The sequence below is a fragment of the Jaculus jaculus genome, chromosome 16, assembly GCF_020740685.1.
Source record: "Jaculus jaculus isolate mJacJac1 chromosome 16, mJacJac1.mat.Y.cur, whole genome shotgun sequence".
In the NCBI taxonomy this organism is placed as follows: Eukaryota; Metazoa; Chordata; class Mammalia; order Rodentia; family Dipodidae; genus Jaculus; species Jaculus jaculus.
In genome coordinates this window covers 57,570,868-57,595,453 of record NC_059117.1, presented here as the reverse complement: position 1 = coordinate 57,595,453, position 24,586 = coordinate 57,570,868, and the positions used below count along the sequence as shown (strand labels likewise).

Sequence of the window (24,586 nt, the reverse complement as noted above, 5' to 3'; positions counted from 1 at the left end):
CTCAAGTCCCAGCTGGGCCAGGGCCCACAGAGAGCACGTCTGTGCGTCTTCCCCATCAGCTGATGAGCAATGTCACATTGGGTCCCTGGGAAGTGAGGGTCTAGTCCTTGGGGAAGTGGTCTCCTCTCAGTCCTCAAGTCTGGCCAGTCCTGCCAGATGGCATCTGGATCCCCGCCCTGAGAGATGTAAGCGCAGGGGCTGCCCTCCGCGGGCCCCGGGCTGCGTGGAGAACACTGCTTCTCTGCAAAGGCGCGGGTCCTTCCGCGCGCGTGTTCCTCTGCTGTCACACACATGCGTGAGCACACCAGCATCTACTCTACTCCACAGCACATGCATTCACATATTTGCACACACGGGGTCAAGTTTTTTCCTATCGGAAGCACAAAACCTCTTGCTCTCTCCACCTTCTCCCTAAGACACTATCTTCCAGCCCTGCAGAGAGTGCTAGAAGTTGGCCTGGAGTCTCAGCTGCCACTGGGATGCCATCTCTGAGGCCACACCCCAACTGCTGAGTTTCATAACCCCTCTGCCCTTAACTTCCTTGACCACTGCCTTAGGTCAGGTTCTCTGGACGCAGAGGCAGAAGCAGGGTTCAGCAGCATGTGGAATTCCTGGGGGATGTTCTCTCCCCTCCTCTGTCCTCTCCTCCACCCTCTTCTCCTCTCCTCCTCCTTCTCTTCTCCTACTCTTTCCTCTCCTCTCCTAATCTTTCCTCTCCTCTCTCCTCCCCTCTCCTGATTTTACACAAACCTCCAGGGTGGCTATCAGAATCATGAGCCATCTCACACTGAGAAAGTGTCTGACATCTTAGCAACCAGCGCGCTTACCATAGTGCATTTGAATCTTAGGGTGCTGTTGCTCACCACAGCTTCCAAGCAAGTGACAGCAGTACTCCCAGTCCCGTTGGCCATGGCGCCTGTGACCTCCCCCGTCACTGACAGGACCCTGTCAATTTCAGGAGAACTGAAGTCCGCTCTCAGCGAACACGTGGCAAGGCTGGAGACCGTGAAGTTACTCAGAAGCAACAAGAAGCTAGGCACCATCAGGGCCCGGATGCTGGGGGCCACCAGAGCCACGGGAGACGTGCTGGTCTTCATGGATGCCCACTGTGAGTGCCACCCTGGCTGGCTGGAACCCCTCCTCAGCAGAATAGCTGGTGACAGGTAACTCGCCCCACCCCCACCCCAGGGTCTGCAAAACAAGGAGTACATAAGGAAGAAACAGCCTACCTGCTCGGCCAATGTAGAATAGAACGTCTGACCACCATTTGAGAAAATGCCCGGTCTCCATCCTAGTCATCGGTCCCTTTAGAGGTTCTAGGTATTTGAGCCTTGTCAGAAATGTGGAGAATTCAAGTTGCAAGGAAAGCTCCTATCAAATTCAAAGACTTAAAATTCTGTTAAGGGCTGGAGAGATTTCTCAGTGGTTAAAGCTCTTGCCTACAAAGCCGTATAGCCTGGGTTCAATGCCCCAAGGTCCCACGTAAAGCCAGATGCACAAAGTGGTACATGCATCTGGAGTTCCTTTGCAGTGGCTAGAGGCCATGGTATACCTATTTTCTCTCTTTCTTTCTCTCTCTCTTTCTCTCCTTTCCTCCCTTCCTCTTCTCTCAGTCTCTGTTTAAAAATAAATAAATATTTTTTTTAATCCTGTTAAGCTACATGGGAAGGGCAGTGCATACCACGTCCATCATTAGTCTTGATTTTTCCCACAATTTTAATCAAGATTGTAACACACCCTGTGTGGGTAGGGGGGGTTAAATTTTTTTCTCAATTAGCCTGGACCATAGATGACTCATCCATAAAAAAGAAATCACTAGATCCTGCAATCACTAAACTTCCCTCCACAGTTAACACACTTTGCTCCTCTCCGGCTTATATAAGGCGTCTCTAATTTTTCAACAAAGCCAAGTCCCAAGAAATGCGGAGTTGGAGAAGAGTCTATGATGCATCCCATAGCTCCATGCTTTCTCAACCCTTTTCCTTTCTCCTCCGCCTACCCTCTCACCATGCAGCTGTTCCCTTTCCCACGCCCCTTACTCAACTTGAACATGCCCCATCAATTATTACCCTCAATCTGAACACCCCACTCAGAGACCAAGCCCTGGTGACTAGCCCACTATGGATCTCAGCTACCTCACTGGGAGTCCGGTAGACCTGCCACACAGTGGGGCCTCCCTCCATGATGGTTTGGTGGTACCAGCCCATTGGGGACTGTTAGAGCCGTGCCCGGTGGTTTCTCTTCTCTGCTTCTACCCACAGGCAGTGCTTCATGGTCTCATTTGAAGTTGGAAATGATCACATGTGAGAAAAAGAAATCCTGGATCTCATTAGAATAGATCGTCCTTAGCAACAATTATTATAGTGTGGTTGTTGCTAAGGAGGTGTGGGAGTTAGCACCTGCCCAAGGGAGGAGGTTCCAAACAAGGCCAAGTAAGTTGTCACTCGTCCAACTGCCATTTTCATAAGAAACATCAGAACTCTAGGGAAGCCAAAAAGATCATTTAAAAAAATTTACTTTTTAAATATTTTATTGACAACCTCCATACATGTAGACAATATACTATGATCATAATCCCCTCCCACCACCCTCTCTTTTCTCCCTCCCAAATCCTCCTCCACTGAAGCCCTTCTTCTTTCCAGCTAGTCTTTCTTCTATTTTGATGTTTTATTTTTCCCCTCCTATTATGCAGGTCTCGTGTAGGTAGCATCAGCCTCAGTGGGGGCATGACTATCAAGACACTTTGTGTCTTGAAGACAGTATTGTAAGCACTCCGCCCCTTCCTTTGGCTCCTACTTTCTTTCTGCCCATTTGTCTACCCCAGTAGTCCCTGAGCCTTGGAAGGTGTGATAGGGATGTCTCAGTGCTAAACACTTACTCCACTGTCGCTTCTCAGCACTTTGGTGAGTTTTGAGTCACCCCAGTGGTCACTGTCATGTGAAAAGAGAAGCTTCTCTAACTAAAAGTGAAAGTAGCATTAATATGTTGACATACACATAAGTATTTAGAAGACAGCTTGGTGGGCATAATATATGCAGTTAATCAGACAACAGTGGTCTTTATTCCTTCTGGGCTTGTCACCTACCCAGCCATAGGGTTGTTTGTTGTTGTTGTTGGTTTTATTTTTTTTTTTTTTGCCTGAGGCGGGGTTTCACTCTAGCCCAGGCTGACCTGGAATTCACTATGTCAGGGTGGCCTTGAATTTACAGGAATCCTCCTACCTCTGCCTCCCAAGTCCTGGGATTAAAGGCACACTCCACCATGCCCAGCTCCCAGTCATAGGTTTTTGACTAGCTTTTCAGTACCAGGCATGTATTCCCTCCCATAGAACGGGCCTCCAGTCCAACGAGACAGAAGTTGTTTTCCCCCATAACAGACATACCACTATTGCGCCAGTTGGCACATTTTGCCCAGCTGGCCAGCCATAAGGTCTAGAGGGTCTACTGCTGGTTAGTAATGCTGATGACTTCTCGCTCCCAAAAGGTTGCATGCTGCACAGCTCTTTCCAGCGTCCTGATAGCTAGTCACCAGGTTCCAGCTCAGCTCCAGCTTGGATTTCTCAGTGACCTGCAGCCCAGTTGTGTGTTGCCTTCAGCAACAGGGTCTTGACCAAGACATATCAATTCTTCCCTGTTCTGTGATACATGGTCCTGCCCAGTTTGGTTTACATCTCATTAAGAAAAGGAGTGTGCTCAGATGGAAGACAAGAAACATGTACAAAGCCATCTTTGGTTCTGTCCTACACAGAGGCTGTTTCAAAATCACTAAAGTTGTCTGGTCCATTTCCTATTTCCCATCCTGGTGTCACACTGGTGGGTGACTTCCTGAGGCAGCTTGGAGATCATCTTGTCCTACCTCATGATTTCATATTGAAAAAAAAAACTCAATGCAGACATTTGGGGCCTAAGTAATTAACATTAAGGTCTCATGTCTGTCTATGCCTAGTGGGTCTCTTTCCTATGAATTCTTCAAATCCCTCACTGTGGAGTGGCTTAGGCAGGCATTTCTGCTTCTGTTTCCTTTCTGTTTCCATGAAACCACATGCAGAGCACTTGTAGGACAGGTGGCTTTCTTGGGCTCTTTTTTTTTTTTTTTTTTTTTTTTAAGGTAGGGTCTCACTGAAGCCCAGGCTGACCTGGAGTTCACTATGTAATCTCAAGGTGGCCTTGAACTCACAGTGATCCTCCTACCTCAGCCTCTGGAGTGCTGGGATTAAAGGTGTGCGCCACCACACCCAGCTTCTTGTGTTCTTCTTATTGTGTGTGATTTCTTCTTCTAAAAAAAAAAAGAAATATTTTTAATCTATTTATTTATAAGCAGAGGGAGCTAGAGAGAAGAAAGAAAGAGACAGACAGAGTGGGTGTGCCAGGGCCTCCAGACGCATGTGCCACTTTGTGCATCTGGCTTCATATAGGGTCTATTGGATCTAACTCTAGTCGTTGGGCTTTGCAGACAAGCACCTTAACCACTGACCCATCTTTCCAGCCCTGATTTCTCCTTAAGAACTACTAAAGTTGGTCAAGGAGAAATGTTTAGTTATCACCCCTACTTCATCCCACACGTGATGAACATGGACACAAGGGTGCTATGTCAGAATTGGGGGGCCCTTGCTATAGACTGAAAGAGAGAGATGCAGAAATACCTCAGTGTGCTCGGTCATAAACAAAGGTGGCTCCCTCAGAAGCTAACTACAGTGAAGAAGAAATTCTGATTTTCTATCATCTACCCTTCCCCCTCCTTATCCTCTGCTACTGGCTTGGCTTTTTCTTCATTCTCTGGCTTCCTGTGCCCTTGCTGTCCTCTGGCCCCAGTATGGAGTTCATAGGCCCTAACAGTGAGGACCTGAAAAAAAGCCACCTCTCTGGGATCCGCATCGCACACAACAGTGTTGTGGGTGTCAGGAGGCAGATGGTGCATTTTCACACTTTGCAATCCTATCCTGAGGACTTGGTGGACTGGATCTTCTTAGAGCTGTCCGATGCCATTCGCCTCATGCGTCACATGCCAAGATGCCGAGGTCATTAGGTGCCACTGCTAACAGCTAATGCTTTCTGAAAAGAGAAAAGGGGACCCTTTGCCTCTCAGGCCCTTGTCAGGAGACATTTTTGTCACCAGATGAAGATTCAGTGTCCCCAAAGGAGGAAAAGTCTTTAAGAGCTTTCACTAAATAGGTGGAGTTTGAGTTGTGAGTGGACAGTGTAATAAGCCATTTCCAACCACATGGAAAATTGTCTGACTTGCTTATTTCCTCTCATTCATCAGAAAATTTGTCACCATACACTAATTATTCTAGAATGACATTGTTTTGCATGTGTATAGTGTGTGTGGTGTGCTGTACATATGTGTGTATGCTGATGCAGCACCCCATGCACATACCTGTAGCCATAGAGAGTTTCTGGTGTCCCCTCCATCACTCACAGTGGAATATAACACATGCCTCATGTTAAATTAAAACATTTTAAACCAGGTATTGTGACACATGCCTTTAATCCCAGCATTCAGGAGGCAGATGTAGGAGGATTGCCATGAGTTTGAGGCCACCCTGAGACTACATAGTGAATTCCAGGTCAGCCTGGGCTAGAGTGAGACCCTACCTCAAAAAAAAAAATACATAAATAAACTAAAAATTAATTAATTAATGGAAACATTTTAGCCAGTGGTCCTGGCACGTGCCTTTAATTCTTTAATCCTGCCTTTAATCTCAGCATTTAGGAGCTGGAGGTAGTAGGATCACCATGAGTTTGAGGCTGGTCTGGGCTACAAAGTGAGTTCCAGGTCAGCCTGAGCTAAAGTGAGATCCTATTTCAAACCCTCCTCATCAAAAAAAAAGTACATTTTAATGATCACATTACAAACTAAAAATGATGAATTTTAAGAATCAACCTTAGTAAGCTCAGTATATAAAATATACAATTTCAGTAATTTCATACTATCTTCTAAATCCACACTCTCAATCAGACAAATCACATCTTTAAAAAATATATACGTTTTATTTCTTTTCAAGCAGAGAAAAAGAATGGGCACACCAGGGCCTCTAGCAGCTGCAAATGAACTCCAGATGCATGTGCCACTTTGTGCATCTGGCTTTATGTGGGTACCGGGGAATTTAACCCAGATCCTTAGGCTTTGCAGGCAAACGCCTTAACTACTGAACCATCTCTCCAGCCCCAAACCACATTGTTTATGCCCACAGACATGAGTGGCTGGTGGCCGCCACACTGGACGGCACATCATCCCACCGATCCTGTTTCTGTCCCCAGCAAGTGAGTGGCTTGCATCATTGTTTGAGCCTCAGTTCTTTCCAGGAGCCGCGTGGTGTCTCCAGTCATAGATGTGATTGACTGGAAGACGTTCCAGTATTTCCCCTCCAAGGAGCTGCAACGTGGGGTGCTGGACTGGAGACTGGATTTCCGCTGGGAGCCATTGCCAGAGCATGAGCAGAAGACCCTCTCGGTCCCCATCGGTCCCATCAGGTGAGGCCTGTGGCGTACCACCCTGCCGCGGCTGTATAACTTCACAGCGAGTCATTTAAACATCCTACCACATGAGATTGTTGTGAAAACTGAACAAGTCAGTGTCTAAAAAACACTAACTCAGACCGCCAACAGGCCTGCCATGTCTCAGGGACCATTGCAGAAGAGGGGGTGGAAAGATTGTAAGAGCCACAGAGTGGGTGAGAATACCCCAGGGGTCCCTCCACCACCACATAAGGACTGACTTTAGCCTTCATGACCCCACAGTGATACCATAACCCCACTGAGGAGGCCCCCAGGGTAACAGGAGCAGGGGTGAGGGGATAAGAAGCGTATAACCCGTTATAATTTATATAACATAGAATTTTTAAAAAAATTCAGCAGGTGGTTTAGCAATAGAGAGGGACACCTGACATTGTCCCCTCGTCACAAAGTGGTGCACATGTCTGTAACCCCAAGGAACTGTCAGCAATGAGGGTTGGAGTCAGGAGAATGTGGAAGCCCGTGGGTCAGCTAGTTTGGACTTCCTAGTGGCAAAAAGGAACAAGAGAGATAGGAGAGGATCGATACCTTCAGATTCTCCTCTGACCTATGTGTACCATGGCACATGCATATTCATGCTCACCCCCCTCCAACACACAAATAATAAGAAGAACATCAATAATAATAATCTGTTTCTGGGTGAAGAGACCTTCTTCAAAAGCCTTCTGACTACATCTTGTTCTGATAAAGCCCCTCTCTTTTTAATTTTTTTAAAATATTTACTTATTTGAGAGAGAGAATTGGAGCTCCAGGGCCTCCAGCCACTGCAAACGAACTCCAGATGCATGCGCCCCCTTGTGTATCTGGTTTATGTGGGTCCTGGGGAATTGAACTGGGTCCTTTGGCTTTGCAGACAAGAGCCTTAACTGCTAAGCCATCTCTACAGCCCAGTTCTTCTCTTTTTATATATTCTATTGGTATTTATTTATTAGCGAAAGAGAGAATGGGCACATCAGTGCCTCTAGCCACTGCAAACGAACTCCAGAAACATGCATCACCATGAACATCTGCTCATGTGGGTTTGAGGAATTGAGCCTGGTCCTTAGGCTTATGCAGGCAAGTGCCTTAACTGCTAATCCACCTCTCCAGCCCCTGCCAAGCCCTTCTAAGGGATATTATTTCCATCTTCTTTTTTCTTTTTTGGTGTTTTGATATAGGGTCTCACTCTAGCTCAGACTGACCTGGAATTCACTATGTAGTCTCAGGGTGGCCTCGAACTCACAGTGATCCTCGTACCTCTGCCTCCTGAGTGCTGGGATTAAAGGCGTGCATCACTATGCCCATCTTGGACTCCCTGACTCAGAGTTTCTGGTTTGATGCATATAGAAGCCATGTGTGTTTTCTGCAAGGCAAGTGGGTACCTATCTACTTCCAGAATCCCTGGCGGACTCGTCTTAGAATCAGGGAGAGGGTAGATGACCATTAAGGAGGCAGAAGAGAGTGAGGGAAGGAAAAGCATTGGAGGAGAGACCTTGGATTAGCCGCTTTTCTCTGAGAGAGCAGCTGGCAGAAGCAACTTACTTGAGGATGTGTGTGAGACCCTCAGTCTATCATGACAGGAAGGGGGTAGTACTGGAAGCCCCAACCTCAGGCCTGCCTATGGTGCTCAGGGTCTAAACTTCAGTCCTGTGGTGCTGGGGAGACAGCTTAGCAGTTAAGGGCACTTGCTTGCAAAGTGTGATGGCCTGGGTTCAATTCCCCGGTACCCACATAAAGCCAGATGTACAAAGTGGCACATGCATCTGGAGTTTGCAGTGGCAAGAGGCCCTGGTGTGCCCATTTTCCCTCTCCCTCTCCTTCTCTCTCTCATCTCCTTGCAAATAAATATATTTTTTAAAATAAATAAAAATGAAACTGCAGGGCTGGAGAGGTGGCTTAGTGGTTTAAGGTACTTACCTACAAAGGACCCAGATTCAATTCCCCAGTACCCAGGTAAGCCAGATACACAAGGTGGCGCATGCATCTGGGGTTCATTTGCAGCAGCTGAAGGCCCTGGCATACCCATTTTTTTCTCTCTCTGTCCCTCTTTCCCTCTCTCAAATAAATAAATAAAAATAAAAATGAATTAAAATGAAACTGCAGTCTCTCACCTATCTTCTGTGCATAGGAGCCCTGTGGTACCCAGAGAGGTGGTGGCCATGGACAGACATTACTTCCAAAACACTGGGGCTTATGACCCTCTGATGTCTCTGCAGGGAGGCGAAAACCTCGAACTGTCCTTCAAGGTGAGTCCTGCACCAAGGGAGGTCATGGGTGGAATGTCTGGAGCCATGTGTATAGTCACAGCTCTGAGGCAGCCTTCAGAAATGCCACAGATCAGGGAGGAGGCTATGGCCACATTATAAAAGCAGGACTGGAGAGATTGCTTAGTGGTCAGGCTCTTGTCTGCAAAGCCGAAGGACCAAGATTCAGTTCCCCAGTACCCACGTAAGCCAGATGCACATGCATCTAGAATGTGTTTGCAGTGGCTGGAGGCTCTGGTGTGCCCATACTCTCTCCCTCGCTCTCATAAATAAATACAAATTATATATATAAAAGCATTGCAGCCAGGTATGTCAAGCCTTCCATCTTCCCCACTTCCTTTTTCTTTTTCTTTTTTTTTCTTTTTTTTTGTGATCTACCTTGATTTTACTCTCAGCCTTCCTTATGAACTTGATTTTCAAAATCTTTATCAGGAAAGGGATAACATGCTATCTGTCCTTCATACCTTACTGCAGAAATTCCAGAGCCTCTGGGTGTCTTGATAAGCCTCTTACAGCGCTCACCCTTTGGCCAAACAGTTCCCTTCCTTGAATATCTTGGTCCCCAGCATCTCTGTATTTGTCCTGACTAATTAGCGCCTGCTGAGCACAGCCCAGCTCCTCAAACCTGGAAGTCACTTTGGCCACCACGCTCACTTCTTGTCCCCTAGTAACTTCTAGCACACTTGTCTTTCAGTCCTAGCAACAACCCAAATCCAACCAAGGAAAGGCAGCTGTCATCTACACTGCAGAGGCCTACCTCACACGGAAGTGTGAATTACTTCAAGCTTGTGGTTAGCGTAATGTCTGTGTTGTTCATTTTCTCAAAAATTAAAAAATAATGCTTGTAGTGTCATTTGAGTCCTCAGAGGCACTCTGGGGCACACAGTTTAGGGACCCCAGCTTAGAGTGTCTTCAGTTACATGAGTCTTATTCTAGGACAGTTTCCATTGTACCCTTTGTCCCCAAGAGTGGAACAAAGGCTTCCTGTCAAATGAGCTTCAGGTTTTTGAAAGAGAGCACTGGAAAGCCAGGAAAAGCTTCTGGAAGGTATAAAGACCACAGAAAGCAGGTCTTTGATTCTGCTATGCACAGCTCTGGTGTAATTGCAGCAGGAGACTTCACACACTTCAAGAAAAGTCCCTGGTTACTAGGGACATCTTGCCTTGAGGAAAAATCATCCTGTGGGAGAGGGGCGTTTGCTGGCCCATCCAAGTGCTAGAACTGCACCTGTGTGACCAGGAGATATGTTCAAGCATGCATGTGGCCCATCACCCCTCAATTCATCCTGGACAACTGCCTGTCCTCCCACCTTTTTATTTTTGTTTATTTATTTGAGAGTGACAGACAAAGAGGCAGAGAGAGAGAGAGAGAGAATGGGTGCACCAGGGCCTCCAGCCACTGCAAACGAACTCCAGATTCATGTCCCACCTTGTTCATCTGGCTTATGTGGGTACTGGGGAATCAAGCCTCGAACCGGGGCCCTTAGGCTTCACAGGCCAGTGCTTAACCACTAAGCCATCTCTCTAGCCCCCTGTCCTCCCATCTTGTTGCTTCCCTGCCCAGACTCCTAGATCTGGAAACTTCACCCCAATGATTCTTTATTTAAAAAAATATATTTTCCAATTTTTATTTATATACTTATGAGAGAGAGAGATAGAGAATGGGCATGCTAGGGCCTCTAGCCACTGCAAACAAATTCTAGACACATGTACCGCCATATGCCTCTGGCTTATGTGGATCCTGGGGAGTCCAATCTGGGTCCTTAGGCTTTGCAGGCAAGCACCTTAACTGCTAAGCCCATCTCTCCAGTTCCTCCCCAGGTATTCTACCAATTATGTATTCCCATTTTCCTATGATGCTGGCCTCTCATTGGACAGGGTCCCTTCCTCCCACCATTCTTAGAGGTAGAGGGTACAGTTGATCACCTGCTCCCTCCATGGCAGGCCTGGCTCTGTGGTGGCTCCGTGGAAATCCTGCCCTGCTCTCGAGTGGGGCATGTCTACCGAAGCCAGGATGGCCACATGCCCCCTGACCCAGAGGCCATCCTGAGGAACAAGGTCCGCATTGCTGAGACCTGGCTCGGGTCCTTCAAAGAAACCTTCTACAGGCACAGCCCAGAGGCCTTGGCCCTGAGCAAGGTAAGAAGTGGGTTGAGCATGCTGATGTCTGTGCCCAACGTAAGGCCACCAGCTTGAGGTTAGCCTGGGAGGATACCTCCCGTTTCTTTGGAGGGAATCCAGAAAGTTCTGGCATTTTGAGACCTCTCTCTGATGGGGTTGTCCTATGTCCCTGCCAGCATCTCCCTGGAGCATCATATTGGACTTTGGTCTAGAATTCTGCAATGTCTACAGGATGATATCAACAAGATACAACATTTCACCTTGGGGCCAGAGGAGAGGCTGTATGCAGATACGTGATGAGTCACATCTCCGAAGGGCCTCTCCAAAGCGTACAACAGATAGACGTATCAAAATTGAGAATTTCAAAAGCAGGAGGGCTAGGGGGTTGGTTCTGTGGATAAAAAGGACGGGGTAGATTCAGGGGACCCCTGGAACAAGCTGGAAAGCTAGACCAGACACGAGCCTCTGGGCTCAAGTGTGAAATCCCATCTCTGTAAATAAAGTGGGGAGTGAGGTCAGCGCTGGCCTCCACATGTGTACATGCACACGCATGAATACACACCCACACACGAGCTTTCACACACGTACCACATGTGCATTGATACCTCTCTCTCTCTCTTTCTCTGCCTGCAGCTTCTGGAAGCAGGATCTTGGGCCCCGTCCTCTCTCCCAATCCTTTGGCTTCATTCCAGCACCTCTATTCCTTTCCTATCACATGAGTTTTGAGGTAAAAACAATCTTTCCTTCTTTTCCTTATCACCGGTGTTCTCCTCCTTCTCCCCCAGGCTGAGAAGCCAGACTGCACACAACGCTTACAGATGCAGAGGAGGCTGGGCTGCCGGACGTTCCACTGGTTTCTGGCCAACATCTACCCTGAGCTGTATCCACACGAACACAGGCCCAGGTTCTCTGGAAAGGCAAGGCATGGCCCACAGATAGGAGGAGGGGGAAAGGGAGAGGGTCCTTCCCAAGCTCATTCAAATGTTCTTCCCTTCTGCTGGGTAACCAGCCATAAGCTCAGCAGAGTTTCAGAGGTCCACCCTCCCCCTACCCATCAGTCCAAGGAAGGCAGCTAGGTGCCCTATAGCCTATCTCAGATCCCCTGAGCAGGACAAGTGTCACATGACTCCTTCCAGAGATCTGTGCCTTGGTGTGACTGCTCGCTGTGGCAGAACCACCCTGGGCTGCAGTCCAGGGAGGGAAGGAGAGTGGAGTGTGCTGGAGGTGTCTTCACAGTGGAGGCGGGCATTACACCTGTGCGGATGTCTACTTTCAGCTCCACAACACGGGACTGGGCTTCTGCGCTGACTGCCAGGTAGAAGGTGACATCCTGGGCTGCCCTGTCATACTGGCTCCCTGCAGTGACAGCCGGCAGCAACAGGTGGGTGCTCACACCTCTCAAGATGGGTACCAGCCCAAAGAGGATTTGCAAGTGGGCACCCATTTCCTGGGATACTCATCACTCCATTTTGAAGTAACTCCGCTCTATGGTCCCATGTTCCTTGATTGCCCATTAAGTCCTAGTCACTGAAAATTTTCCATCATGGGCCTGGGCTAGAGCAAGACCCTACCTCAAAAAAAAAAAATCCATTATGGGGCTGGGGAGATGTCTCAGTAGATAAGACGCTTGCCTCCAAAGCCTAATGACATGGGTTCTATTCCCCAGTACCCATGTAAAACCAGATTTATGAAGAGGCCCCATGCATCTGGAGTTTATTTGCAGTGGCTAGAGGCCTAGGTGTGCCCATTAATTCCCTCTCTCTCTCTCTCTAATAAATAAAGTTAAGAACTTCCATCATGGGAGTAACTGCCCAAGGCAGTAGAAAGCCTTCATGGGAGCTGAGAATTTATGGGTTTACTTCTTTCCTCATCTTGGCTGATAACCTTTCAATGTAGCCTGCCCTCAAATTTTTCAGGTCAGGGGCCTTTGCATCAAGCTATCCTATTGCAACAAAAAACACTGTCTGGGCAGGGCATGGTAGTGCATGCCTTTAATCCTAGTACTTGGGAGGCAGAGGTAGGAGGATCACTGTGAGTTTAAGGCCAGCCTGAGACTACACAGTGAATTCCAGGTCGGCCTGAGCTAGAGCAAGACCTCAAGAAAACAAAACTAAACTAAACAATGTTTGGAAGTACCCATCAGACGAGTCTGCTGGGACCTGGTGAGTCTGAGGTGAAGAGTTCTGGAAGCATCCCCTGGGAGGTGTGGGGTTCACTGGGCCTGGGGGTATACAGGGAAAGGGTAGCTTAGGATCCACCTGGCCTAATCCATCTCAGCTCTTTACCAGTGCTCCACAACACAAGGTGGACAGCCACACCCATTCTGGACAGAAACAAGGAAGGGAAGGTGTAGTTTGGCCTGTACTTTGGGAGAGCCTTCAGTTCATTGTGAAGGAGAAAGCAGGGCAGAGGGGTCTGTGGTGGCAGAGGTGTGAGGTGGTGGCTTGTTTGCATGGTATAGATCCTGAGGCAGAGAAAGCAGGCTAGAACCAAGGGAGCTATAACCTTCAAAGGCTAGTGAGCTACTTCTGCCAACCAGTTGTCACCATCCGAAGGTTCCACAAACTTCAAAGGAATGCCACAAGCTAGGGAACAGACATTCAAAACATGAGGCTAGGGCTGGAGGGATGGCTTAGCAGTTAAGGCACTTGCCTGCAAAGCCTAAGGATCTCTCTCCAGATCCCACATAAGCCAGACACACAAAGGTGACAGGAGCACAAGGTTACACATGAGCGCTATAGTGCAAGTGCCTGGAGCTCAATCTCATTAGCTGAGGCCCTGACGTGCCAATTCTCTCTCTTTCTCTCTAAAAAAATTAACTAATTATTTCAGAAAAACAAAATGTGGGGCTGGAGAAATGGCTTAGCGGTCAAGGCGCTTGCCTGCAAGCCTGTCCCGGGGCTGGAGAGATAGCTTAGTGGTCAAGCGCTTGCCTCTGGAACCTCAGGACCTTGGTCTGAGGCTCGGTTCCCCAGGACCCACATAAGCCAGATGCACAAGGTGGCGCATGCGTCTGGAGTTTGTTTGCAGTGGCTGGAGGCCCTGGAGTGCCCATTCTCCCCCCTTCCCCAGCTCTCTCAATAAATAAATAAATAGAACTAAAATTTTTTATTAAAATACAAAACAAAATGTGAGGCTATGAGGGACATTTCACCTTCAAATCATAACACAAGGAATGAGATGGCGAGGCAGCGTGCTCTGTGAGGGAGTCACGTGCTAGGGTGAAAAGCGTCCATAGCTGGGTTTGAGTCCAGTACGCTACTTGGTAGCTGGCTGACCTGGGCAAGGTTTTTTTTTTTTAAAAAAAACTATTTTTATATATTTTTATTTATTTGCAAAAAGAGAGAAAAAGAAAGAAAGAAAAAGAGAACAAGAGAGAGAAGAGGCGCACCACGGCCTCTAAATGCATGTGCCATTTTGTGCATATGGCTTTACATGGGCTCCAGGGGATCAAACCCAAGTCATTAGGCTTTGTGAGCAAGTTCCCTAACTGCTCAGCCATCTCTTCAGCCCCTAAAAATATTTTTATTTATTTATTTGCAAAGAGCAAAAGAGAGAAAGAGAAAAAATGAATGAAGATGAGTATACCAGAACCTCTTGCCACTGTAAACAAACTACAGATGCTTGCAGTACTTTGTGCATCTGACTTACATGGGTCCTTTGGCTTTTCAGGCCAAACCACTAAGCCATCTCTCCAGCCCAGGACAGGCTATTTTTTTTTAAAAAGTTTGTTTATTTATTTATTTGAGAGTGACAGACAGAGAGAGAAAGAGGAAGAGAGAGAGAAAGAGAAAGAGAATGGGCACATCAGGGCCTCCAGCCACTGCAAATGAACTCCAGACACGTGTGCCCCCTTGTGCATCTGGCTTACGTGGTGGGACCTGGGGAATCAAGCCTTAAGCCAAGGTTCTTAGGTTTCAGAGGCAAGCACTTAACCACTAAGCTATCTCTCCAGCCCCAGGACAGGCTATTTTAAATTTAGTTTGCAACTTAGCAAGGCCCAATGCAGATGGCAAATGTGACATCTTTTACCTAACAGTCACTAAGGACTTCATGATGGTTGTAGCAGGGTATTAAGCCAAGTATATTGAACCAAGAGTGCATGAGGCCATGTAACAACACAGGTTGCATGCCCATGAAGTCAGGCCAGTCTCAGAGAGACAAAATTAACATCAAAATCGGTTCAGCGCTGAAGAGACCCAGATTTGATTCCTTAGGACCATGTAAGCCAGATGCACAAGGTGACACATGCATCTGGAGTTCATTTGCAGTGGCTGGAGGCCCTAGTGCACCCATTCTCTCTCTCTCTCTCTCACTCTCTTTCTCACGCTGCCTTTTTCTCAGTCTCTATTGGTCTCAAATAAATAAGTAGAAATAAAAATAAAAATTTTTTAAATCTGTTCAGGCAAGAACAAACAGAAAGCTATTTTGTCAAGACATACCTCCCTGTTAGTTGGCTCAGGTTGCTCACAGTTAAAAACCTTCAAAGGTGTGGACAATCCAATACTACAACCTTAGAGGTAATAGTAACCATAGCACAAGATGTCTCACAGCAGCAAAATTAAATTCTGGAGCAGGTAAAACCTCTCCAGAAGCTAACCTTGGACCTCCAAGAGGTTCCTTGCCTGCCCTCCCAACAGCAGAACACACAGCCTCTTTTTTTTTTTTTTTTTAAAAATTTTTAATTTATTTATTTGAGAGCGACAGACACAGAGAGAAAGACAGATAGAGGGAGAGAGAGAGAATGGGCGCGCCAGGGCTTCCAGCCTCTGCAAACTAACTCCAGACGCGTGCGCCCCCTTGTGCATCTGGCTAACGTGGGACCTGGGGAACCGAGCCTTGAACCGGGGTCCTTAGGCTTCACAGGCAAGCGCTCAACCGCTACACCATCTCTCCAGCCCCACACAGCCTCTTAATAGCAGCTTTATCTATGGGGAAATAAACAGGAGCCTGACAGCAGCCAAATGCTGGGATTTCAGAAGCCAGGGCTGGTCGTCCATACGACCATGAGATAGGCCCCGATGACCCAGTCATCTGAAGATGGTGCCTATACCTCTGCTGCACTGTGAGTTCCTCTCACTCATCTCTGCTCTGGAGAGGATGTCTTTCTTTCTTTTTTATTTATTTGCAAGCAGAGGGACATAGAAAGGAGATAGAGAGAGAGAATGAGCATGCCAGGGCCTCTAACCATTGAAAATGAACTCCAAATGCATGTGCATCTGACTTTACGTGGGAACTGGGGAATCAGAGCCGGGTTCTTCGGCTGTGCAGGCAAGCGCCTTAAATGCTGAGCCGTCTCTCCAGCCCACAAGGATGTCTTTCCAGCTGTGCTAACTGCAGTCCTCTGGTTCAGGGCCTAGAGCACACCAGCCGGAAGGAGATTCACTTTGGAGACCCGAGGCACCTGTGCTTCGACGTCAGACAACAGCAGGTGATTCTTCAGAACTGTACGGAGGGAGGCCCAGCCATCCATCAGCAGCACTGGGACTTCCAGGAGGTGAGCCACCCGTTCCAGAAGGAACTTCCAGGAGCATGACCAGGCTTCCCATGAGCATCACCTCCCGGTCACCATGGCACCTGGGCTCTTTCAAGAGGTCAGGTATTTTTTCTCAAGCTGGTGCCTCTGTTGTTGCCCTTAGCAGCTTGGCATTAAGTCCTCAAGGGGAGGAGGTGACAGCAACCCACTGTTGGGAATGACAGATTTGTCCCCACCTGGTACAGCCCTGACCTTGATTATGGTGGCCAGAGCTCAGGCTCCTTTTCAGGGTTATCAGCTTGGGTCACTAACAGGCTGTTGGGACATGGTATAGAATCAGCCCACTTAGTGGCATGGGTTTAGGAGCAGGGTGCTTCTTTTCTCTGCTTATATATTGATTGATTGAGGCCGGGTCTCACTCTAACCCAGGCTCACCTGGCACTCAGTCTGTAGCCCTGACTGGCCTCCAACCCACAGTGATCCTCCGACTTCAGTCTCCCAAGCACTGCAATTACAGGTTAGCCCAGCGCTCCTTTTCTTTCTCTCTCTTTTTAAAGAAATAGGTATAGAGATGTGTAGGTGTCGATTTTTTCCTTTTATTTATGTATTTAATTTATTTATTCGCAAGGAGAGAGAGCGAGAAGGGGGGTGAGTAACAGAGAATGGGCATATCAGTGCCTCCAGGCTGCAAATGAACTCCAGATGCATGCACCGTTGTGCATCTGGTTTTATGTGGGTACTAGGGACTTGAACCCTGGTCATTAGACTTTACAAGCAAGCATCTTAACCACTTAGCCATCTTTCCAGACCCTCGTTCTTTTAATGCAAAATCTGTTGTCACTGAGGTTTGTCACTTCAGTGGGATTTTTACTAGGATATTTATTCCCAATAGAGAAGACCCTTCCTGGAGGTTATCCATGGAGAGAAAGCAGGAGGCATGCTGGGTCCTAAGAAAGCGGGCAGGTCCCAGACACGGGATTGGGACAGGCCTAGTCTATCAGCAGGTCTGTATATGTAACCATTAGATAGGTGAGGTCGAATCCAAGGACGGTCTCTAGGCCTCAGTCCCGCCACGAGCTCCTCTTGCCTCTCCTCTGCAGCGGAAAGTCGCACCACTGAGGTTACCACATGCAGAAGAAGTGCCCACATGCCTGGGCATTTGTTTTGTTTTTATCACAGAGAGAAGAAAAAAGCAGAATGAGGTATTTGAACTACAACATGGGTAAAACTTTATTTTTTATTTTTTATTTATTTATTTGAGAGTGACAGACACAGAGAGAAAGACAGATAGAGGGAGAGAGAGAGAACGGGCGTGCCAGGGCTTCCAGCCTCTGCAAACGAACTCCAGACGTGTGCGCCCCCTTGTGCATCTGGCTAACGTGGGACCTGGGGAACCGAGCCTCGAACCAGGGTTCTTAGGCTTCACAGGCAAGCGCTTAACCGCTAAGCCATCTCTCCAGCCCACAACATGGGTAAATCTGGAAAATAGAATTCAAACTAAAGGAAGCCACTTATGAAAGGCTACATATTATATGATCCTAATTATATAAAATGTTCAAACTAAGCAGAGACAGGGAGGAGTGTGGTCCTCAAGGCTAGAAGGGAGGAATGGGAATGATTGCTGATGGGTAGGAACTTCTCTTTTTTTTTTGGTTTTTCGAGGTAGGGTCTCACTCTGGCTTAGGCTGACCTGGAATTCACTATGTAGTCTCAGGGTGGCCTCGAACTCTCAGAGATCCTCCTACCTCTGCCTCCCGAGTGCTGAGATTAAAGGCATGCACCACCACGCCCAGCTGGAACTTCTCTTTTTTAATATTTTTATTTATTTGACAGAGACAGACAGACAGACAGACTATGGGTGTACCAGGACCTTTTGCCACTGCAAACAAACTTCAGACACATGCACTAGCCACTTCATGCATCTGGCTTTATGAAAATACTGGAGAATCAAACCCAGGCCAATGGGCATTGAAAGCAAGCACCCTTAAGCACCGAGCCATCTTGCCAGCCTTTTTTTCTCCCCAGAAAAGAAAATAATTTTTTTGCAATGATGAAAATATTTTGGAATTAGACCATGTTGGTAGTTACAACTTTGTGAGCACACTTAAAACTGCTATTTTGGGGGCTAGAGACATGGCTCAGCAGATAAGGCACTTGCCTGCAAAGCCTAACAACCCAGGTTCAATTCAACAGTACCCACATAAAGCCAGATGTACAAGGTGGCACATGCAGCTGGAGTTCCTTTACAGTGGCTAGAGGCCCTGGGGTGCCCATTCTGTCTCTCTCCCACCTTGCAAATAAATAAATAAATAGTTTAATTAAAATAATAATTAAATACACTCTCTAGTGTATTTAAATGTTCTGTGCACAGGCTGGAGTGACGGCTCAGTGGATAAAGGGCGGGCCCCTCAAGCTTGAGTACCCAAGTTTAATCCTCAGACCCCATGTAAGAAGCCGGGAGCTGTGGCAGACTTCTGTGATCCCAGTACTCTGTGAGAGGGGGTGACAGGAGGATCCCCTAGACACTCTCACGAAGCACAACAAAAAGAACAACAGCAGATGGAGATCCAGAGAAACTGCCTCAAATGAAGTGGAAAGGTGGCAAGGACAGACCAAAAGTTGTCCTCTGATCTCCACGTGCATGCAGGGGCACACATGCGCTGTGGGACCAGCACCCACTTTCACAAACATGTGTACACACACACACAAATACTAACCCCAAAACAAGTAAGCAGGAATTCTTAGTATTGTGGCTAAGGTTGTTGCATCTCATAAAGAAATTAAAATTAGCCAGGTGTGGTGCCACAAGCCTTTAATCCCAGCACTTGGGAGGCAGAGGTAGGAGGATCACCCTAAGTTCGAGGCCACCCTGAAACTACATAGTGAATTCCAGGTCAGCCTGGGCTAGAGTGAAACCCTACTTGAAAAAAACAGAGAGAGAGAGAGAGAGAGAGACAGAGAGGGAGGGAGGAGGAGGAGGAGGAGGAGGAGGAGGAGGAGAGAGAGAGAGAGAGAGAGAGAGAGAGAGAGAGAGAGAGAAATTAAAATATACTTGCAAAAGAGATGTTAGATTCAATATTAAATCAGGTGGGTTTTGAATATGGCAGGTTTGTCTTCGGATGTACTCTCTACTGCTATCTAGTGGCCACATTACTAAATTGCAGGACTACTAGAGGATAGCGGTAGTGAAATTTATGAGTATGATGTCTACACATACATATCACACATATATATAACATTATATATGTTCATATATATGAATATGAAAAATGCAGCATAAAGACTGAACAAGCTCTATCCCCTGGGATTATCCAAATCAGAACTTTCTAAGAAATATCATAATGAACAGAATTGCAGTAAAGATATTTGAATTAATGACCTCCAAGGCTTTACTTACATCTAAATTTTAGAGCTACCTAAATTATGTATATATATTTAATTTTTAATTTCTATTTTCTGGGATGTTTTTGAGGTAGGATCTCACCCTAGCCCAGGCTGGTATGGAACAGTCCTAGGCTGGCCTCAAACTCATGGTGATCCTCCTACCTATGCCTCCCCAGTGCTGGAATCAAAGGTGTACACCACCACATCTGGCTCTTAAATTATATTTTATATTATCTAAAAGTCCTACCATTCCTTTCCAGGCCAGTTCACTCCACCCCTATTGTTCTCTTGATTAGCACATAGCATAAAAATGTCCTTTTTTGACGACCGTGGGGACCTAGTTTCTGTCTCTCTCTTTTCAGAATGGAATGATTGTCCACGTTCTTTCTGGGAAGTGCATGGAAGCTGTGGTTCAGCAGAACAATAAGGGTTTGTACTTGCGTCAGTGCGATGGCAAAGCCAGCCAGCTGTGGCAGTTTGACCAGGTCCACCCTGTGGATGAGCGATGAATGCCAAGGGCAGAAAGTGGGAAGCATGCGGATCACCACGTTCTGTGCCAGGGGGCACTACAGAAGCACTAAAGAATGTAGATGTCCTGAGTTAGGCACTTTTGTGTCTGGGGTTCCGGTGGAGGAGAGCAGAAAGCCCTGTGGAAAAACACTGAGAAAATCTCTCTTTATACTTTATTTCCTTGACTGCTGGCTGCTTTTGAAAAGGGGGGACATGCATCTATTGTCCTCATTGCCAGAGATTATTATCATATAGAAGATTGTTATTTTTTTCTACTGAGCACCTGATTGCATTTATCTCAGACTGGGGCAAGAGGCCTGACATTGTCTGACAGCACTTCCAGGAGACATCAGACCCACGGACGGGGCCAAGTTCTCGGACTACAAGTAGCCTTAGCATAGAGTGTTGTATGAAGCATTTTCTCTGGGGAGACTCAAACACATTTCTATTCACCCCACATAGGACACAGACCCAAGTACAGTGACCCCAAAACCAGTTTGGGTGAACCAGAGTTTAATGGGGTTACTTACAGAGCATGGAGACCCCAAGGCAGCTGTACCACCAAGGAGTCTCATCCCAGCATGGTTAAGGACCTCCCCATGGAGGTTGAGGTGAAGCTCATCGTCTCTGATCTTTTACCCTCTAGATGCCCCATCTCCACTCTATCGCCCTCTGAGGCCCCAAGACCTCAAACATCTCTGCATACAGCTGACGCAGAGGATGCCTGAAATCTCAAGTGGGGGTCTGACAACCTTACCCACACCCCTCCTTTTACTGGAGGAATTTCAGCAGACCCAATCTCATGAGACTCTTGGTTACTGCTTTCAATGAGGAGCCATTTGTCATTCAACAGTGGCCAACCATGGAAACTGCAGTGAAGGAAGGGTAATCATCTAACAGTCCCAAACTTTGAATTAGGCTTATCAGTATCATTTCCATGTTTGTGGGTTGAGCCCCAGCTCAGAAGGAAGAGGAGGAATAGAGAAGGGAAGGGTAGGGTAGGGCTGGAGAAAAGATGGAAGAGAGCGTGGGCCCAACTCCAGTGCAGCCTGACCCACTGAGAGACCTGGGGAAGACATCTTCATCTTAATGAGAATTTTCTTAAAACTTCTACCTCCATCTATCTACCTGCCCTAGTCTGTCTCAGCTCCGTTAACCACAACCAGATTCCTTTACAATAGATTTCCCTTTAGTCATCTGGGTTGAAGGGCCAGCGTGCCCTGACCATTCTCATTGACAGAGGTGTTAACAATTTGCAAATTCTCCTGATGTCCTATTATGGGAACATTGCATTGACTGGACAAGAAATAAGTCTTTGAAAAGAGTGCAAACATCCCCAAAAGGGAAATCTCTGAGTTTGAGCCAAAAATCTTTATAAAAGAAAATAAATCTGGGGGGTGGAGAGATGGCTCAGCAGTTAAAGGTACTTGTTTGCAAAGCCTGATGGCCTGGGTTTGATTCCCCAGTACCCTTGTAAAGCCAGATGCACAAAGTGACGCATGTATCTAGAGTTCATTTGTAGTGGCTGGAGGCCCTGGCATGCTTGCTCTTTCTGTCTGCCTCTGTCTATCTCTCTATCAAGTTAACATTTTTTATTAAAAATAAATATATTTGGATGTTCTATCTAACAGACCCATTTCTGAGCCCATAGTGACTATCTGGGGCCCCCAAATATGGCTGCAGGATGAAGGCTGGCAAGTTTGGGGAAGATCCACCTCCACCTCCCCAGCAGGAAAGCAAGGCTCGCAAAACCTGATTGGCTGCCCTGGCTGCTCACTCAGCCACTGGGTGACTCTGTGGTTTGGTCTGCTAACAAGAAAACCTTTTGCTGCCCCGGTCTCTCCTGGATGCAGTTCACTCTCCACGGTACACTTAGAAACGTCCTCTTTAGATGCTGATGTCCTTTGGGCTGTCTCAGACCACACTTGTTTCAAATAACTGGGTAGGAAGGGTAGGTTTTCAAACATACCCGTCACAACTATGTATTCATTCTCCACCTTCTGAGTCAATGGTCCGTTTGCATTTCTCCAGCCTTGGAATACACTTTAGACCTGTGTTATCTAGTAGAATGGCCATGGCAACTGGCCCAATGTGTCTGTGTTAATGACAATTAGAGAAAAGTTTAAAGCAGTTTCTAGGGTTGGAGAGATCACTTAGCAGTTAAGACACTTGCCAGCAAAACCAAAGGACCCAGGTTTGATTCCCCAGGATCCATGTAAGCCAGATGCACAAGGTAGCACATGTGCCTGGCGTTCATTTGCAGTGGCTGGAGGCCCTGGCGTGCCCATTCTCCCTCTCCCTCTCTCATTAATTAAATAAATAAGTTTCTCAATTGTTCCAGTCACATTTCAGGAGCTCAGGAGCCACATGTGGTTAGTAGCTACTGCACTGAAGAGCACAGATATTGAACACCCTATTACCACAAGCGTTTCTATGGGACAGTATTAGATAGAGTAACCTCCTGTGCAAGGAAAAGATTCTAGCCACCACTTTCCCACTTCAGACCTGCCTATATTTAAAATAAATTCTTCTAATATCCTAAGACTGAATTGAAGCTAAAAATTCTCAGATGGCAACCTTTGAAAAGGTATTTATGGTTGAAGAATAAAAAATGTTAAGAAAAAAAAAAAGAGGGCTGGAGAGATGGCTTAGCGGTTAAGTGCTTGCCTTTGAAGCCTAAGGACCCCAGTTCAAGGCTTGATTCTCCAGGACTCATGTTAGCCAGATGCACAAAGGGGCGCACGCATCTGGAGTTCATTTGCAGTGGCTGGAAGCCCTCTCGCTCGCTCTCACTGTGCCTCTTTCTGTCTCCGTCACTTTCAAATAAATAAATAAAAATGTACAAAAAAATTTTTTTTAATTGTTAGAAGAAGCCAGAAGTGCTGGCACAAACCTTTAATCTCAGCACTTGGTGTGCAGAAGTAGGAGACTCACTGTGAGTGGGGGCCAGCCTGGGGCTACAATGAGTTTCAGGTTAGCCTGGGCTAGACTGAGATCCTACCTTTGGAAAAAATGGTAAAAGATCTATATTTTAAAATGAATTTTATGGGCTGGAGAGATGGCTTAGCAGTTAAGGCGCTTACCTGCAAAGCTAAAGGACCTAGGTTCGATTCCCCAGGACCCACATAGCACAAGGTGATGCATGCATTGGAGTTGCTGGAAGCCCTGGCACGCCCATTCTCTCTCTCTCTTGCTCTGACTCCCTCTCTCAAATAAATAAATAAAAATTAAAATATTTTAAAAATAAAATGAACTTTATTATCGGCATGGCAGATATTTGAAGTTGTTGGGATAAATTAATATAATTAAATGAAAGGCTAAATTCAATGAAATAAATTGTATTTTGTGGTGATTAACAAAAGGTCCCAGATGGCTTATTGCTTAATTGGTTGAACGAAGCAAGAATGCGGTGTTTCTTGCTTCCTTAACCATCCCCATGATTCATTACTTAGTTATAGAAATGACTGTCAACCAATCCCTGGATGGTACTTACAAGACCCTTAATTTAAACAAGACAGATGCCTCTGCTTAGTTCTAAAGAACCCTCTTCTTACAATATAACCAGCGTTCCAGTTCTCTATGGGCTCAGCATGCATGTCATTTCAAAGTAGAGAATCTTGGCAGGGACCCAATTCCCAAGTTCGACTTCATCTGTCTACCTAAATTTTATGATCACACTTGTTTTTTGCTTTTTTAAGATTGAATTTCATCATTACTCCCACCAGGCTCACTATCATTATTAAGTATCCCTTTAAGGGGCTGGAAAGATTACTCAGTGGTTAAAGGCACTTGCTTACAAACCCTGATGGCCTGGGATCAGTTCCCCAATACCCATGTAAAGCCAAATGCACAAGGTGGCACATGCATCTGGAGTTTCCTTGCAGTATCAGGAGGCCCTGGATCACTCTTTCTGTCTCTCTCTCCCTCCCTCTCCTTGCAAATAAATAATCAATAAAAATATTCTTTTTAAAAGTATCTCCTAGCATCCCCAATGGAATGGGGGCAGACACAAGGGAAAAGAGGGTCCCAACACACGCTGTATCCATACAAAACATCCTATTAATAATGATAAACATTAAAGAGAATTCCCTTAGGGTGGTGGAGAGAAGTACGCAGCTGGCAGACCACAGTCTCAGATTCTGTGTGCTAAGACACACTTCAGTGAAAGCAGAGATCATCCCAGAAGATCCTATGACAAACCCAGAGTTCCATCCTCACCCAAAGGTCTCCCAGGCCCATGATGGTGATGCTTTCACTGCACCAGAACTTGACATTTTCATGCTCATGTTATCATGTCCACCTTGAAGGAGTTCCGTTTTCTTTTGCAGACTGTGAAAA

The 24,586-nt window shown here is 46.7% G+C and overlaps 1 protein-coding gene across 1 annotated transcript in view; it reads left to right on the top strand.

The window, feature by feature from the left end:
• The window catches only part of Galnt15 (polypeptide N-acetylgalactosaminyltransferase 15), a 33,853-nt gene extending 12,114 nt beyond the window's left edge, over nucleotides 1-21,739 (top strand). The window contains exons 3-10 of the mRNA XM_004661321.2: nucleotides 959-1,163; nucleotides 6,306-6,473; nucleotides 8,623-8,740; nucleotides 10,702-10,896; nucleotides 11,664-11,795; nucleotides 12,155-12,259; nucleotides 16,232-16,375; nucleotides 20,101-21,739. Of these exons, the coding sequence (XP_004661378.2) occupies nucleotides 959-1,163; nucleotides 6,306-6,473; nucleotides 8,623-8,740; nucleotides 10,702-10,896; nucleotides 11,664-11,795; nucleotides 12,155-12,259; nucleotides 16,232-16,375; nucleotides 20,101-20,247 (1,214 nt within the window). The 3' untranslated portion in view covers nucleotides 20,248-21,739. The remainder of the gene's footprint in view (nucleotides 1-958; nucleotides 1,164-6,305; nucleotides 6,474-8,622; nucleotides 8,741-10,701; nucleotides 10,897-11,663; nucleotides 11,796-12,154; nucleotides 12,260-16,231; nucleotides 16,376-20,100) is intronic.
• The last annotated feature ends 2,847 nt before the right edge of the window (nucleotides 21,740-24,586 follow it).